Genomic DNA, 18,079 nt, shown 5'->3' on the forward strand with positions numbered 1-18,079 from the left:
CCCTCTCCTCTGCTCACCAGTTCATGTTTTCATGGGTTGAACTGACAGCAGAACCACACTCTCCTTTCCTTTATTTCCTCTTCCACTCCAACTCCTTGCATCTCTCCGTTACATCTTAGACTGACCCTCGAACCCTCAACCACCACCCCCCCCCCCTCGCCCGCCCCACCCCCCACCCCCAAGCTACGCCCCCGACACCGTTATGGCTTGTGCCCTGGGCATGTTTGGACTTGTAGCAGCTTCGCCCTGCGCCGACGGGAGTCACGGCCACAGCAACCAGTAGAAAGAGAAATCGTGAGAGAGACCGAGGGAGAGAGAGTGAGACCCAGCATCAGCTGAGGGAGGAGCAGCGGCGACGGCAGCGGCGGCAGAGTCATCCACCTGTCACAGAGTGGAAGGGGGCCCCCCCGCCTGATCAGTCTGCCTGCAGGGGGGATCCCGCTCAGCCGGGCAGCATCAGGGACTATGCAGCTGGGACTGGTGTCTCTGGCGATTGTCTTTCTCGGCTCCATGGGTCACAGCGACAGCGGCCTCAAGCTCTCCAAGGCGAGGAGGCAAAGACGGAGTGAGTTCACTAATCTCTCAATCATTCCTATCTTCCTCTCTCCTCTTTCTCTGGTTTGTGTGGAGCGGTCCGTTGGCTTGAAGAGCTCTTTTCTTATAAACATTTAACTGCCACGGTAAAGATTACATTTTGTTTATTTTTCTCTCTCCTCATTAGATGGATTATGGTGGCTTCACAGTTTCCTTTGAATGACCCTCTTATCTTCCTCTTTTTGTGATTACGCCTCACCGCGTTTATGTTGAGCTTTTATGGGTATTAAGAATGTTTACAGCAGGGTTTTAGGCGGATTCACCCCGGGTTTACGGCCATGGTTTTCTCCATATCAGACACTGAGGGGAATGACTCTCTGACACTCTCTTTAGCTCACGGTTGTTGGAACATGTAGCATTGTTTAGTATTCGAGCTGTTTTATGAGCACTTTTCTGACCTCACACACACACAAAGACAAGTTTACTCTGGAACATATGCCCTCGGAGTGGGGTGAATCTCAGTGCAAGGTGTTATCACTGGTTTAAGATAATGCCTTCTCCTTTAGAAGAGCTTTTAGGGGATGCCAGTTTTTCCCCTTCAACAATTACAACTCAGAAAAACATCCAAGCAGTCAAGAGAGGTCAGAATTTAATTGAGTTTTAGTCAGAACAGGCTTCCCTTTTTTAACTTTTTTCTCATATTTGTTTGACATTACATAAAATAATTCTGTAAAGGATAAGTGTGATAATAAATGACCAACAAATTATGTAACTAATCCTGGAATTACTTAATGGCAGGTGAACTGTGCTTGTAAAAATTTGTCGGGTTTGTTTTCTGTCTTTTCTTTTTTCTTTCAGTCTCTAGAGCCATCTCTAGAGACTGAAATAATAAGAAAGACTAAGTAACTTGCATGGAATCTGCAAACTGGTTTTGCCTTCATCCTGTGGATGTTTGGTCGCGAGTTGTCATTGTAATTTGTTAGTTTTTAGAGACTCATCACTAAGTACAACCGCAAACAGAACACATTGGGGGTGCTCCACGTTATTTCTAAACGTTTTTGTGAAACTGAGCGGGAGAAAGTCATCACAGTTCTCGCATTTCATTGTGATTGATTCACAAAAACTGATGCTAACAGTGAGTGACAGCGCATCATTTGGTGCTATGACAGCCCCACGTGGTGTGTGTTACGGAGTGATCTTCCCTCCCCCTCGCGCAGCTGATCTGAACAGTGTAGAGCACAGAGCGCACTAAACAGGCTTGACCAAATCAATTCCACTGTTAATTAAATCATTATACATTTATTCTGACACGTAGCGACCCACCACTAACCCGTAGTTTAAGAAACCCTGGATTAGAGGGAGAGCATTTATACAACTTTTTACCATCTTGTTTCTCTAGGACATGGATTGATTGCAGTGTGAGTGTTTAAATATTGGACTGATATCCAATATTAGTCAGAACTGATGAAACGTCACCCAACGTCGCCTGGAAACAGGATGTGCACTTTGACACTTTTTTGTGCAATCATTTAAACTACTGGCTGCAGTGGAGCATGGTTTCAAGCTTTTTGAAAGCCAAGGGAATAGGAATACAAGCATATGAAGTATAATCATGGGCTTGCATTTGGGACATATGCAAATGCACATGGGGTAGTTGTGGTCTAGTAAGACTGTTACGTCGTTATGTTTTACTTCGTGGGTGAATGGTTCAAAGACCAAAAAGCACTCTGCTCCGAGGCGTTGGGAAGGGACTTGTGCATTTCCCTTCTTGGCCAGCACTGTAGTGTAATTGGTGAGATCCAGACGGCCAAGTCACTCTTTCTTGACCCCGGGGGGGGGGGGGGGGGGGGTGGCTGCTTTGTGATGTCATGGCCTGATGTGGAATCGACCATCGCGGGCTGTCAGATCCAAACACCCGGGCTTCTCCACCAAAAATCTGTTTAGGATCTCCGGTGAGCAGTTTCAAGTAAACAGTGAGAAAACTGTTCAAACAAAGATGTTTGGCACGGCCCCTGGTGAGATTAGCTGCAACATTAACCCATGCCAGTAGAAGACAAACGACTGCCCGGTTTATGGCTATGTGGTACAGAACTAGACAAGGGCCATGTCCTCAATGATACTGTCAGTGCTGAATCTAGTGTTTGCGTCTACCAGATAAATACTATTATTTAAATGTATTTCTCTACTTATTTTGATAACAGGCTGAGGGTATATTTACTTTGATAACAAGGATTTAATGTGCTGGATTTTAAAGACTGCTCTTTCTCTCTCTCTCTTTCTCCCTGTCTTTCCACAGTTAGCACTGAGGGGCCGCTATCTTGCTCGAATGGCTGTGAACGATGTTCAGATGACAATGGGTGTCTGAAATGTAAGCCAAAGCTCTTCATTCTCCTGGAGCGTAATGACATCCGTCAGATAGGAGTGTGCTTCGCTTCGTGCCCACAAGGATACTTTGGCATGCGCAATCCCGATACCAACAGATGTATCCGTGAGTTGAGATTCTTAGACTTCATTGTTTATAAAATGTTCAATGTTTTTGTTGACCATGGTGTGTACAGACAAGGAAACACCTAGTGCTGGATTTACAAACATGGATTAAGCCTAAACCTGGAAAAAAAGCGATTCTCCACTGAGTTACATTTTTTTGTTGTCTAAGAGTAGCTTTACACTGTGTCTGAAAAACTGGCCTCTAATGATTTTCTAGGAATGGTTCAGTGATGTGCAAGGCCAGTTTCCAAGTAAGCATTCCCTTAATGTTGAAAAGTGATTACCCATAAAATGGATAACATATATTCAATATTAATGTTCTAAAAATGTTTTCTTGGAACACTTCAAAATATTCCAGTGTCCACTTTTATGATTGGTTAAGGAAATATTCCACTAATGTCACATGAAATCTGCCATGCTTTTGAGAATATAATAAGTGAATGTTGTTGACACATTTGATGTAGAAAAAAACATTCCTCTGTCCAATGATCTTTAAATTTATGGTAACGTCTTGGTCCCTTGGATGTTTTTGTCTAGTTCCCAGTATGTTCCAGAACTGTACCGAAACATCACAAAACACACCCGCACAACCAGTTTAAGATATATTTTATGTCAATTTATGATTTTATTGATAGATGAAGGAAAGTGGGAAAGACAAAGAGAATGCTTTTAGAGGGATACTGCTTTGGTATCTGATAAGACATTCATAAATGCCATTTGTTTGTCTTTGTGTGGCGTCTGAATAAATTTTATGTAGCATTTGGTTAGCTTAGCAAAATACCTCTAAGTCTGCGGTGGACACTAGCCAGCTCCTCTCAGAACCTTGGAAATAGTGTAAGCCATATTGGATGGTGATGGTGGTCCACAGCTGTCATTTACAATGTATCCTCATATTGCTTGTAAAATATGTTAAAATCTGTTGTCTCACACTTACTGGGGCTAGCTAGCTATATACTAAAATGAATTAGCTAATAACTTGAAATCGCTTCCAGCGTGTCCACGTTCTTTATTCGTGGCTGCGTGCTAAACTTCACCTGGGTGCCTCCTAGCAGTTTCTATTTTAAATGTTTTTACAAAACCAATTGTCACATAAAGAGAGGCAAGCAGAATCAAATGTAAATGGGCCTGTTGCAATCTCAGTCTGTAGCTCAATGAAATGACTGAACCATGAGTTGAGGATCAATAGAATTGTTGCAGATTGCATCATCATTCCCTTCCCAAGAAAGGGAATGTTGTATATTTGAATATAGTAATATTAAAATATCTCTTAGACATTAGTGATTTTAAGTAGTTGTAGATCTGTCATTGACACATACATGGGGTTGTAGTAGGAAGTTCTGAAAGAGGTGAACCAAGAGGTTGTACATTTTGGGATGAGCAAGGGACTTCATGGACATCCCTGGAACAATTTGCAAACAGACCGGTGTGACGTATATGGAATTAATTTGACATTAATCAGTACGTTCACACTGGTGCGATTAGAACGTATTGTTAGAACGCACCATTAAAAGATCTAGATACGAGAGAAGTAACAAACACTTGTCAGACCGCGCTTTTATTTACTTACATTAAGACCAAACAGTGTTTATTGCTTTATTTCCTCATTGGAATGGTTTGAAGATCTACACTACGAAATTAACGACGTAGCAAGCTTTCAAATCGGGACAAGGGTTATAGGTACCAACACGCAGCCAACATAGCAGTCATATTTTTCTAAAAGGAAAATAATACGCCTGACACAAAAACGAATGATATGGATAGAACTCTATGGGATAGAACGTCTTAACATATCCTGGGGAGTGCTGACAACCGGTCAAAATTATTGTGTTAAAACTTTATAGAATTTACGTTGCCCAAAGTTAGCTAACTTTAGTGGGCGCTGCCCGGAGCTGATATTAGTTTATCAACCAAAGATAAAGAAAGGTGATAAGTATAACCATGAGACCGGGGGGTCCTTTACGTTTTTGCTAACTTACTGAGAATGTTAATGTATGGCAAAACGAATATTTAAACATTAGGGAAAAATTACCGGTAACATTACACATATTTCCATAGTTTGATTAATGAAACAACACAAAAACTCAGATATTAATAGAGGGTATCCGTCAAGCTTGAGATTGGCCATCAACTGAGACACGGCGGTAATGTTCAGGTAAGTTTTATTGAGACACGGCGGTAATGTTCAGATAGTTTTATTTGACCTAAAAGTATAGTTTCATCCATTGATTCTTGAAGAATAAAACGTATGAATGTACGCTCAGTTTAACTGTTGTGCCTAATCAGAACCCAAAATACCAGTGTGTTTTACTCCAATGTTTGTGAACAAAGTAAATGTCAACAAGCACCGGTGGTTTCGGTGGCCTAAAACGCATTGTTTCTGAACCGGCTTTGCCAAGAGCCTCTGCCTCTGGTCTGGTTTCTTTTACTTGTGGGTGGAAAACACGACCAAACACCAAACAAAAACATTTCTAATGCACTGCTGTTTGTCTGTTTTTGCAAGGCTTTATGAAAGCCAGTTAACAGTCCATATTAATTTACTTTCACTGTTTAAATATCACAACATCACAACAAGTCAGTTCATATATTCCGGACATTAAACCAAGAAATCTGACTATAAATGGGTTGAACAACTGGACTCCTCCAATGAGGAAACATAGTTTTCATTTTCTGTTTCAAAATAAAGAAGGTCTTGCATGCCTTAATGACTCTGATTTGCAAGTAGGCTTCCTCGCAAGCAGTAATGTGTTGTAGTTGTCAGAAGCACCTGACAAGTGTTACCCCAACGCTGAACCTGTATATTTCATCGCCCTTATACTGAGGGGATTAGATAGCATATAGATTTACACAGCTTGCCTGAAAGGAGTCCTAATTCCTTTGCAGTAGAGAAAGCTCACTGTTAATCAGCCGAAGAGTTGGGTTGGAATAACTCAGACTGGTACACTGTGTGTCCTACTCATTCCAGCAATTATAGAGGCCTGGTCAGTAATACAACTGTAATAAGTTACTGTCTCAGATAGCATTGATTACACATGAAACCACAACGGTTGATATGAGGCTACACCTCACAGAGTAGGAGCCAACAGGGCAACTTTGTAACCTCATGCAACATTGAGCACACTGCTCCTCAAGACGTGACAATACATAGTGAACTACAGTTTTTGAAATAGCCTGAGAAACATTTGTACTGCCTGTAACCGTTAACACAGAGCCGTAACTTATGAGCATGTCTGTCTTCTAGTTGCTTGGGGAGAAGTTTTGGGGAAAAGAGGCCAATTTGGATCAAAACCACCAAAGTTCTGGCACACTCTTTTCACTACATTTCGCACATGTTCTACCGTCACTTGAAATTAGCGAAACCTTAGCAGTTATTGTTTCAATGTTGTGTACTGCATCCTGAAAAGCCTCTGTGCATGCTGGTCTCCTCCACCTCTTGCTCCATGGCTTACCTGCTGCTGTTATCTCAAAATCCCCAAGATGTCTTGTTAGCCACATTTGTATTACTTTACAGCTACATGTGTAACAGTATTCGCTCCAAACATCACTAACGTCAAAGTAATAATTCAGGGGAAAGATTAGAACATAAAAATTCAGCGAGTATTCTTCCCTTTAGCTTGTTTTGAACTCATGGCAAGTCAACAGCCCACTAGACATTCTTTATTTCATTTGCTTATGGGGTAGTCTAGTGTTTTGTAGCTGAGATGTATTTAATCATTGTCTTTCTCTTATCATGCCTATTTTTCTTTCTGAAAAAAGGGATTTGGAAAAGGATTGGGATGAGAAAAGGGGACTCTTCATAGTCTTCTGAGGTCTGATTTTCATTTTCCCGTGTGCATAATTACAACTAATTTAAAGTACCTTTTTCTTTGAGTGTTTTCAACAAGCCAGAGGTGTATGGAGACTTGAGAATCCTCTGACACATTCTCCACTCTTGGCCCATACCCAATTCACACCCGATTTCACAGAATATAGCAGTAGTATATGCTTTTAAGACAAGACTGTTAATCATGCAAAATCCCCCCAAAGAGTCTATTCCTATTGTTTTATCACTAATCAATCTCTCATAGGAAAAATAAATCAACATTCTTGTCCTTCCCAAGGAGGATAGATTCTCTTAATGTAGCAGAAACACTGTAAACGTTACTTTGATGTGTTTGTACTGTATAGTAATACAGTAATATTCCAAATTAACAATATTGCTTCAAATCAGTGTAATGAACATGGATGTATAATGCTGTCTGTTAATGCCAAATGGTCAGTATGCTACTACAACAAATATAAACTGACAGTGTTCTTTCAATTTTCTCATGTTTTTTGTTTTGTTTTTTCTTTCAGAATGTAAAATAGAGAATTGTGAGGCGTGTTTCAATCGAAATTTTTGCACAAAATGTAAGGAGGGCTTCTATTCACACAGAGGGCGATGTTACATCAGCTGCCCCGAGGGCCTCAGCACCACCAACGGGACAATGGAGTGTGTAGGTAGGTGGTGTCCCCCCACCCCCCCACCGCCACAGCTTTACTCACCGCTAACTCTGAAGTGGAACTAGGACATTAAGGGTATTTGCCTTTTGGCATATCTTCGCATTCACATAAAATAGCTAAAATGTTTGTTCACAGAGAATATTAGGTTCCATACTACCAATATAGAAGCATACAGAATAACATTTAAGGATAGTTCAGGATTTCAGCAGTGAGGAGCTTTAGCTAATTAACGCCTGGACACTATTTTTCAAGTGTAGTGCACTAAATGCGCAATAACCAGAAGTTTACCAGAAGATTTTCCTATAGGCTTAAACTAATAATGCGAATGCTGGTCCACAAACAGTAGATAGCAACTTTTTCAGACTGCACAAAGACAAAAATGGTTTTCCTGAGCTCATCTGACCCAGGGGAGGAAGATAAAGGGTTTCATGGCCAGAATCCTGAACTATCCCCTTAAGAGTTTGGCTACCTTTTCCAATGTAATGTTGTCAGGGTGAATTCTTGCAATGAGAGCCTGTCCCAAAGTCTTAAATTTGTCTCAGGTGTGGGCTGCATATTTGACCCCATAACATACCCCGTTCACCCTAACCTTTCACACATGATATAATAAATCCCCTTCAGCTATCAGCAGCCAAGTATGTTCTGCCTGTCAGATTAATATCGCCTGCCATATGAAAGTTCAGTTCAACAAACACTTCAGTACTGTGAAGAAGCTGTGTTCTGTTTAGTTCGCCTCCTTTTTTTTCATGTTTCTTTTTCTGCTGTTCCTCAATTACCAGTGAGCGAGAGGAAATTTGGAGGGAGGACTGCTGGATGATAAGGAGGTTTTATAGATTTCTTTTGAAAATATATCTGTCATAAGTAAGCAAACAGAGCACTAATAGCATTACTATGCAAGGCTATTGCTGGCTCGCTCCCTCAGGGAGCCAGGCTCCTCTGAGAGGAGCCCTCAACCCCCAGGGTGACATTTTGGCATTACCCCTGCTCCCTTACCTTCCACCAAACGCTCAATTCAGCTGCTCTGATCAACTATTCTGTAATTTCTTTCAGTCATTGTTTTTGGCAGTCATTGTTTTGCTCATTTAAGTCCCTCTCCCAACCCCCATTCACAAAAAAGGAGAGCAGCTCTTGACAGATGGAGTCCTGACTTAAACTCAACAGCATGTCACTAAGGGTAAAATAGTTAAGCTCTCCAAATCAACTGGACAGAATTGGTTACATAGAGGCTTTGGGCTTGACAAGGCCAAATGATGAATGTCTGATTTGGGGCAAGATAATTTTGACTGCATTTCCTTCTCAATTTTAATCAAGTTGAAATGAAAAGCTTACTGTGTTTCCCTTAGGGCTTGCTGGAAAGTGTGCACGCTGTACTGTACCTCACCTCTCTCCTATCCCACCTGTAGAATGTGAAATGGGTGAATGGAGCCTGTGGGGTCCCTGTACAAAGAAAAACAAAACGTGTGGCTTTAAGAAAGGCACACAGACCAGAGTGCAAGAGCCTCTTCAGGCCCCCAGCCCTGACACGTTCTCTGGGTCCTCCCCACGGCCCTGTGCTGCACAGACGGAGAGACAAAAGTGCACAGTTCAGAAGACACCTTGTGGAAAAGCAGGTATGAACTACCACAGATACGTTGCGTAGTAGTGGAAACAGAGAGGGAATCAAGGTTGGTAAATACAAAGGAATATGCAAAGGAATTCTAAACATTATAAGGAATGGTGCAATGCAATAAGGTACACTAATGCATAATATGTTACGATCATGTATGACAAGGCATGATAAGAAGGTATGCAAAAATAAAAATAATTATTATAAGGTATAATCACCACAACTATGAATCTGATAGAATAGAACAACACAGTTAATACAGTTAGTAGCATCTTTCTCACAAAGTCGCAAACATCCAGCTCTAAACAAGGCCTTTTTTTGTCACTGAAATGGATGTTTGAGCTGGTACACAACAGAAGACCAATCCCAGGCGGAATGACAATGACCTAGTACCTCAAAAGTGTTGGTTTAGTATGGCTCTGTTTAACTCACAGAGGGACACTGAGACTCTGACTGGGAACCAAGTAAACAAACAGTCAGGCAAACCAGCAACGGCAGATGGGAGGATGCCATGCAGTGCACTACAGTGTTGGACAACGATCAGAGCCCAGGCCTGGACTATTTGTTTTGAATTTCACCGAGGCGAAAGGTTTACACGGCTCTGACATGTTTGCTCTAGCTCTTATCATTCATCCTCCATCTTGTTTCGGAGCTGGCTAAAGTTGCTAAACTAGCAATCTGCCCGATAACATTTGATTCACAACAGATTTTCATACTCTAAGTCGGGTTTTTTCCAAACCTTTTATTGAGCCCCACAGGAGCTTTGTGTTTCGGGTTTTACCTTAAACTACCACATCCGATTCAATAAGTCAACTAATCATGAAGACTTTGTTTAATTAAATCAGGTGTTCCATTTCAGAGTTTTAACTAAAATATATTTCAAAATGTCATTTACTGATGCTTTTGAGATTAAGGGTCTGCTACGATTTTGAGGGAAAACTTTCAACAAATAATTATGTCGGTTTTACGGTATCTAAAATGAAATGCACAGAGACAGTCTTATATAAAAGTAGAAAAATCCCCAGAGGGAGGGATGTATGTACGGTATAAGAACTTTGGCTGTGTAATTCTTCAGGGTGGAGTTGGCTTGTTACATGCTGGACAGGACCATGACAGCACTGTTTGAGAAATGAGAAGAGAATTTACTGTGTGACGCCTGCATCCTGGAAAGAATTTCCACCACGGATTCAGAAGAATAATTAACGGTGAAATATTATAAACTGCCCCATTGAGTGTGGTATCTCCTGCCAAATTTCAAAATGAAGTGAGCGCCTTTGTGTAAGGAGAGGAAATTAGGAAGGAGGAAGGGGATGCCATGTTGGAACGACAGAGTGGCATGAGAAAAGTCACCCTATATCTTGAAGGAGTTCTATGATGTGAGTCCAGGCTGAGTTGTGAGACGTTGACAGTTATACGCTGAGAGATGTTAGCTTCAACTTGTTTTCCCTATTCGGGTGTCAGAATACACTGTTGTGAAAATGAGTAATGATCTCTCACTAAGGCACAGAACAAGCTAATGTTCTTCTCATGTGAATTAACTCATAGGTTCTGGGTGTCATGACCTCAAAGTAGACCTATTTCATGTGCCTAAAAACTCACCATGTGCTAAATTAGCGAGGCCGTGGATCCATCTGCAAGACTTGGCCGACAGGGCTGCTGTAAAAAAAAGCACGGGGGGCAGTGCTTGTATAACACCCGTGATTTACTGGTCTGCGGATCTCACGCTTTGTGTTGATTTGGCCACACTCTCCACTTTTTCCTTCCTGTAGCATTTTACAAATGGACTCGCACGAAAACAGAATTTGCTAAATGCGTGATTGCCTTTGTCAGGACATAGTTGTTTAGCTTGGATGGAGAGCAGCTGCAATTATGGCTGTCATAAATTGATGGAGTCTCCCTCGGCCCATTAGCGGGCTTGTCAGAGGGCTAATTAAGTCCTTACACAGTGAGAGCATCAGTCTATGTCCTGCACTGCACTCTATGTAGAAGGACCCTTATTGTAATTCCCCAGGTTCACTGACTAAAGCACATTACTCTAAACAGAAACAAATGTCTTCCAAATTCCAAAATGGTCTCCATTCTTTTTTTTCTTTAGCAGGATAAATGTATCTCCCAGAAAGTGTTTATTTACTCAAGGCAGGCAACACATGTGTACTTTTTCAAAGCTAGTTATCAAGTCTTGTCAACAGTTTTCTAAGAAATGTGACACAGCCCCTGATGTCAGGAGCCAATAGTGACAGATGCTTTAATGACTTTGGCCCCCTCATGTCTTGAGAAAAATAACATCAACTACTTCTAGTTAGTGGACTACTGTGTTGGGCCTGTCTCTGCCTTGTTTTTACCAAACTAACGGAAATAAACGGCACACCTGCGCTTTGCCAGATCCCCATTAAAGAACCAATGGGAATGTTAATTGAAACCAATTTAGTTTCTGGGGTAACTTTATTCAAAATATGAACAACATTAAATATACAGATGTTTGCCGGTCTACTGCCAAACTGGTATTTTTATGGGTTTGTACCAGGGCATGAGTCCATAGTGCGAATTAGAGTATTTTCCTGTTGCATATTATCATATAAACACAAAACTAATGACTGTAAAAACAAGCTATCAGAGCAGGTGGTGCAAAATGGAAGACAGGCATATGCCTGCAAAAAAATGGGAGTTAGAAAATGTATAATCATATGAAATAGCAAACAAACAAGAAGGAACCGTGTTTCCTGTTGTCAGGAACGTAGCCTGAACAATGTTGTCTGGTCCTTGCAATGACTGTTGACTCTGTTTCTAGAGAACATGGAGACTCGCACACAAGTTAAACTTCCAAGGTTGAAACATCTCAGCCTAATTGCAGAGTTTTCCATCACCACGGGGGTGCTCATCAGCCCAACAGAAACAACAACTGTCTGATACTTGACACAAACATACATTCTGGTTAACCTGTAACTGCCATGGGCTAAATCAGTCGCACAGAGTGTTTTTCAGTAGTCTTAAACAAATCAAGATTCAAGCAAAAGTATACACCTCACACACATGGGCTAATGCTTTTTCTCAACATAAGCTAAAATAATCGATAACTAAACCAATAACTCTATAAATAATAAAACTATCCAATTTGTTAAGGGGTTTATGCACCAATGATTTCTATCTTGGACGTTACTCAAAAAAAAAACTTGCATAATTTCTTAAGTTTGTTAAAAGTGTTAGCAGAGTCAGCAACTCACATAGGCGGCAAATACGAAGTTACATATCTTCCAGCGAAGCTAACTATTGTTGACTGTAGTTGCCGTGATGCCTGCAGTAACCTTAATTAAGACTGTGTCATCTTCTGTTTGTCCATGCACCCTTATTTTATGTTTACCTGTACAACCCCATGGGTTTGATTCCCATGGGGCAGGAGGGAGCAGTATGAAAATGTATACTCCTTTTAGTCACTTTTGACTAGTGTCACCTAAATTTGTAAAATCAAGTCACTCCATATAATTATTTCAAGGCATTATAATAATATTTTCGCTATTCATTATTGCAATTTTTCACATCCTAAATGTATTATTTGCTCTGAGATCATTTTAAATAATGCCAGATTTATCTTCCAAAATCTAACCCCTTTTATCTCCCTTTCTTCATCCTCAAAACCATCATCTATGAACAGAACTCCCCCCCTCTTTAATTTGGCATTTGAAGTTATACCGTTGTGCTCAAAAGTTTGCATGCCCTTGGAGAACTGGTAATATGTGTACCATTTGTAAAGAAAACATGGGTGGGCAGGCAAAACACATGTTTTTTTATTTCTTATGGGATTCACATTCAACTGTAGGTCATAACAGAATGACTGACCCCTGTTCAAAATCCTGTATAACCTCAGTTCTTAATACTGTGTATTGCCCCCTTTAGCAACAAGTTTTTTTATATAAAAGTTGTCTATGAGGCCCCGAATTCTTGCAGGTGGTATAGCTGCCCATTCGTCTTGGCAAAATGTCTCCAGGTCATACAAAGTCTTTGGTCGTCTTGCATGAACCGCATGTTTGAGATCTCCCCAGTGTGGCTCGATGATATTAAGGTCAGGAGACTGTGATGGCCAGTCCAGAACCTTCAACTTTGTCTGCTTTAACCACTGGAGGGTCAACTTGGCCTTGAGCTTAGGGTCATTGTCGTACTAGAAACTCCAAGAGCGTCCCATGCGCAGTTTTCGTGCAAAAGAACGCACATTTTCTGCTAGTATTTTCTGATAAAATGCTGCATTCATTTTGCCATCAATTTTCACAAGATTCCCTGTGCCTGTAGAGCCCCCCCCCCCCCCCCCCCCGTAACAAGGACACATTTTTATCAGGGCCATTTGGGTGATTTCTGTTATCATTATGATTTAAAATGGAGCCAAACAACCATGTGACAATAAACAGCTTCATATGATCATTATCCTTGAATAAAAGACAGTTTTTGCATGATCAGTCATATTTTCAAAATCTATGCCAAAATGTCACAATTTCTGGCAGGGTATGCAAACTTATGAGCACAACTGTATTCTTGATTTCAGAAACCCCTATACCAACAACCCCCCCACTTGCACCATTCAGGAAGTTATTTCTGGACAAAAATCTCTAATCATTTTAATTCTCCATTTTCCATTTAGATGGTTAAGGTAAAAAAGGAAATAAAACCCATAATAACTTCAGTAAATAGTTTTGGGAGATGTTCCCGAGAAGCCCTGACACAGCACGGTGTATGTCAGTATCCAGATGTCAGTGAGGACTCTGACCCTCCACTTCTCCAGTGTTGATCTAATTTAAATCTACCCTTTCATCTCCTTCTGAACTGTTTTTCCATCCTGAGTGCCTGGAAAGCTACCCTTAATTGATGTTTGTATTTTGGGAGAATTTTTGGACGGATGAGGTTCCAGAAAGAGGAGCCTGCATAGACAGTGAGAGTGTAAGCAGGGGAACGGAAGAAGGGGGGCTTGTTTGGCAGAGAGTGAGGACTGGGGGAGTGGAGGCAGACATTAGGAGAAGATCTCACCTCGACCAGCTCCCAGTTGTTTACATGGACTATTATGGACATCAGCCGTTGTTGCGGGTGTTAAGATGTGTCCGGCTCAAAGTCACAAAGGCTTGATTATTTTCTTTTTATGTCTGTCGTTATGGCGCACTGCTGTGTGTTTCCTGTCACCACGGTGCAGCACTGTATTGTATCACGGTGACATCTATGAATGGCTCTGAATCCTGTGCTGCGTGTCTGGGGCTTAGCGACGATTATCCAGCATTACAATAGCCTGCTAGGAATCAAGGAATCCACCCAATGTGCCATATCGTGCCACTGAGTGCTATGTTGTGAGTCTGGGCTCATGTCAGGCTCTATCAAGCTCAATCTCACCCTCCTGTAGTGTAAGCACACACCAAAGCCATGAAAGCCCTGTTCTTTAAAGCTGAGACCAACTATCCAGTTATTTTTGTGTCATAGTCACTTCATAGTGCATTTTTGTCTGTTTTCTCTCACTCTGTTCAGACAGGAAGAATAAGGGCGAGCGACGGGACCAGCAGAGGCGGCGAGACAGAGAAAACGGTCATGGCCATAGCCACGAGGGTAAAGAGGCGGGCAGAGAGGGGAGCAGAGAAGTCGGCAGAGAAGGGGGCAAAGGCAGGAGGAAAAAAGGTCAAAGCCAGGCCACCACCACACCTAACCTTACCCCTACTACTGTCACCTAGGCCTTACTTACATGGGGACTTGGTGTGGCCCAGGGGGGACAAAAACAAGGATACACCCACCTGCTTTAACGCTTATTAAGAGACAGAGGAGAGGGGAGACCTTACCAAACTGATGAAAAAGATGAATGCTGCTATGCATTGTAGAAGATGCCCCAAGAGAACTGGAGGATTGCTGCAATAAGACAAACACGACTTGATAATCCGAGGGAAAAGAGGGTCTGGAAGGGAGTGACATTTCTGAATGGCGTTTTGTTGGTTGGAGGCACAGTACTTTAATAATTACGAATGCACTCTGTGCCTTGCAGTGGGGTCAACATTTAATTTCACCCCTATTGGACTAATCATGGACTTTATAGATGGAGATCCCAGTGAACAGTAGATTAAACCATATTTGAGAGTTTCAGTATGGATACTTCAGAGATCAACGATGTCTTTAGTCTATTAATCCATTAATTGCTTTTTTAAATGTAATTCTAATCACAAGCTCTTCAGTTTTTCCTCATAAAACCCATACAAAAAAACATGATTTGTTCACACAATTTAATCAATAGAATGATTCTGTGAAGAAAGGATTGTTGAAATTTCATCCAGAAATCCCAGCTGTTCTGGGTAAATATTAGCAAACATAAAAAAAATGTATGGTTGTTGGTCAGCTTAGAGTCAAAATATGATAGAAATCCACCCAGATAAATAAATCCAAAATGTATCAGTAAATAATTTGATTATTTATAAAATTATTCATTCATTTGAAATAAATGTGATTATTTGTTTATAATGCATTTGGTACTTTGTGCCCCCTTCCTTTGCCGTGTTAACACTGACTGAGCCTTTTCCTTAAATGTTTTGATGGTGACACACAACATCACATTTCCATCTCCTTACTTTCCAACATGGATTTGGTTAATTTGTGCATGACTATTCCTCTTTTTACGTCAAAACCACCTCTGGTGCTTGTGGCAAAAATCTCTATTATTGTCTCATGAATCTGGTTCCAATCAAAGCTACAGTGGTGTTTAGAAAAATGTAGCCGCTGATGTTTATGTATTGATGAGAGTAGAGGCTTTCTTCTGGCAATACATCCAAATGGCTCTAATTTTAGTTTTGGCAACTTGGTAACTCCAAGATTCAACCACCTTCTGAAATCTAAACGATGATCCATGTCGATTTTTGACCTCTCAAATCATCCTTCTTAATGTTCGTCAGGGCAAGATACACTTACATTATCTTCCATGCAGGTTAATCAAAGCTCCAGTTGATTTAAATTCTTAATTATTGCTTTTTTGTTTGGTTTACAGCCATTGCCTGATTTATAAAATTCAACAACAATTTATGCAATTTCATGTGTGTGTTCTCTGACCTTTTACATGGACTATTAAAGGTGGTCTGGATTAGGCCAAAGTGTCAGAAATATAATAACAATTAGTTTTAAATTAGGCTTTAAAGATGCACTCCATGATTGTTGGCAACTGGTAGTGAAAGTGGAGGCCTCAAGTATTTTATTTGCTGATATTTGCCCAATGTCACCAAAAACATTAACTTTCAAACATAAAATGTCATGGCAAACTGAGGTATAATAACGATTCAACTTACATATTATGCGCATAAAAACAACTTATTACACATCCAGCCAAAATGGAGGATTTAAAAACTGGCGTGTTTTTGCAGAAGTCCCGGACCACAATTGTACAATACATATTATAAATAAATGTCAACAATCCTTCCATCAATGGACCATTCAATGAATTCGGTAGTGTAGAAAAACAACAAATCATGATGTTGTTTTTTGGGTTTTGTGAGGATTGAACTCTTTTAATTTTGACTTGCCTCATGTTTTGTGAACCGTGGCAAGATATTTCAAAGTAGTGGTTGTTGTAAGTGATGTAGGGAATATTAATAGTATTACCATTCTTTATATTTTATTGCTATTTGATAATGAAAGGCACTGGAACTAAATAGTGGTTGGATGGAAAGCTATTTGAATCAATATCTTGTTTGTAGAGAATCTACCCCAAAACAACCAAGCAACAATCATGGCAAAAACTTCAAAGGGATTAGTCAGAATCCTGTTCTGGTGTTAGTTAAACTTCACTCATGTAATAGTTAAATTCTTCTTAAATTATGCTTTGGTGTCTTCTCCACTAAAGGTTAGGTTTCAAAAAATATATTTCTTGTGGTTGTAAGTGGTCTTTTTAGGATTTCTCAATTTAAAAAAATCTCTGAGCTAAAATGTTTTTAGTTTAAAACAATTATGACATTTTGCATGGCACTTTGACCTGAACGTGTGTTAACGAGTGAAAACGTTTGATGGCATTTGGCTTGATATACACTTATCAGGCAGAAAATGAGCAGTGATTGTTAAAATTGCACACCCTTCTTTGTACTATTTTGACCAGTTAGATTTATGCAATAATAATGCTAGGTTTTACTGTTTAATTCAGAAGTAGTACAGCGATTTGACCAACATGAAAGACACCTCATAATATGCAGGCAACTTTTCAATTAGCTAAAACATTGTGATGACACAATCACTGAATCCTGAAGAGACTGTATGTGTGTGTCTGTGCGTGTGTATATGTTTACAAAAGTATTTTGCTAAGTAATGATCACATATATTTGTGTGGAAGAGTTTGTGGGTGTATTTTTATTTGTTCCTGCCCGTAAAACCCTATGTATGTATGTATGTGTGTATCAATCTGGTAAAATGAGACATTTCATGTATAGATAACAAAAGAGACCATTATAAGGGCACAGTTATGTATCAAATGCGTCAATAATTCAATAATCCTACGCCTCTGGTTATATGTAAACCATCTGCAGCAGGTCATATATGTCTGCAACAGGGTCCGACTTCTTGCTCAGCCTCTGTGTCCTATGCTAACTCTGTCAGTGGGAAGAAACGTTGCATTATACATCTACTGCAAATCCTCACATTGTGATATAATATGACATAGCTTTTGTACCATTTGACACTAATCTTTGAGCAATCATTGTCACATGTTTTGTTTAGCTTTCCCGGGTCTATTTGCTTCCAACAAAATATTTGCTTAATTCAAAGGTATATGTTACATTCATATTGTGGTTTGTGGTACTGAAAATGTCGACATCAGTTTCATTGATCATAACTATTACTATCATGACGATATATCTTACTGTGAATGTTTCAATAAAATTCTAATGCAGTAAACATATGACTTTTGATAGCACCATCATTGCTTATTTTACAGCGGTTTTTCTTCCTTCTATACAAAGAAAAATATTATTACTTTAGTAATTTCGA

At 40.3% G+C, this 18,079-nt stretch overlaps 1 protein-coding gene across 2 annotated transcripts; it reads left to right on the top strand.

Annotated features, from left to right (window-relative positions):
- Positions 1-203: 203 nt before the first annotated feature.
- rspo1 (R-spondin 1) lies at positions 204-17,990 on the top strand. 2 transcript variants are annotated; one of them, XM_010885369.4, is made up of 5 exons: positions 207-565; positions 2,831-3,022; positions 7,354-7,497; positions 8,904-9,110; positions 14,603-17,990. In XM_010885369.4, the coding sequence occupies exons 1-5, from the start codon at positions 466-468 to the stop codon at positions 14,800-14,802; spliced, it is 843 nt and encodes a 280-aa protein (XP_010883671.2). In that variant the 5' UTR covers positions 207-465; the 3' UTR covers positions 14,803-17,990. The 2 variants fall into 2 exon arrangements, with proteins under 2 accessions (XP_034145031.1, XP_010883671.2); XM_034289140.1 differs by lacking the exon at positions 8,904-9,110 and having other exon boundaries at positions 204-565.
- The last annotated feature ends 89 nt before the right edge of the window (positions 17,991-18,079 follow it).

The sequence above is a fragment of the Esox lucius genome, chromosome 20, assembly GCF_011004845.1.
Source record: "Esox lucius isolate fEsoLuc1 chromosome 20, fEsoLuc1.pri, whole genome shotgun sequence".
NCBI classification, from domain to species: domain Eukaryota; kingdom Metazoa; phylum Chordata; class Actinopteri; order Esociformes; family Esocidae; genus Esox; species Esox lucius.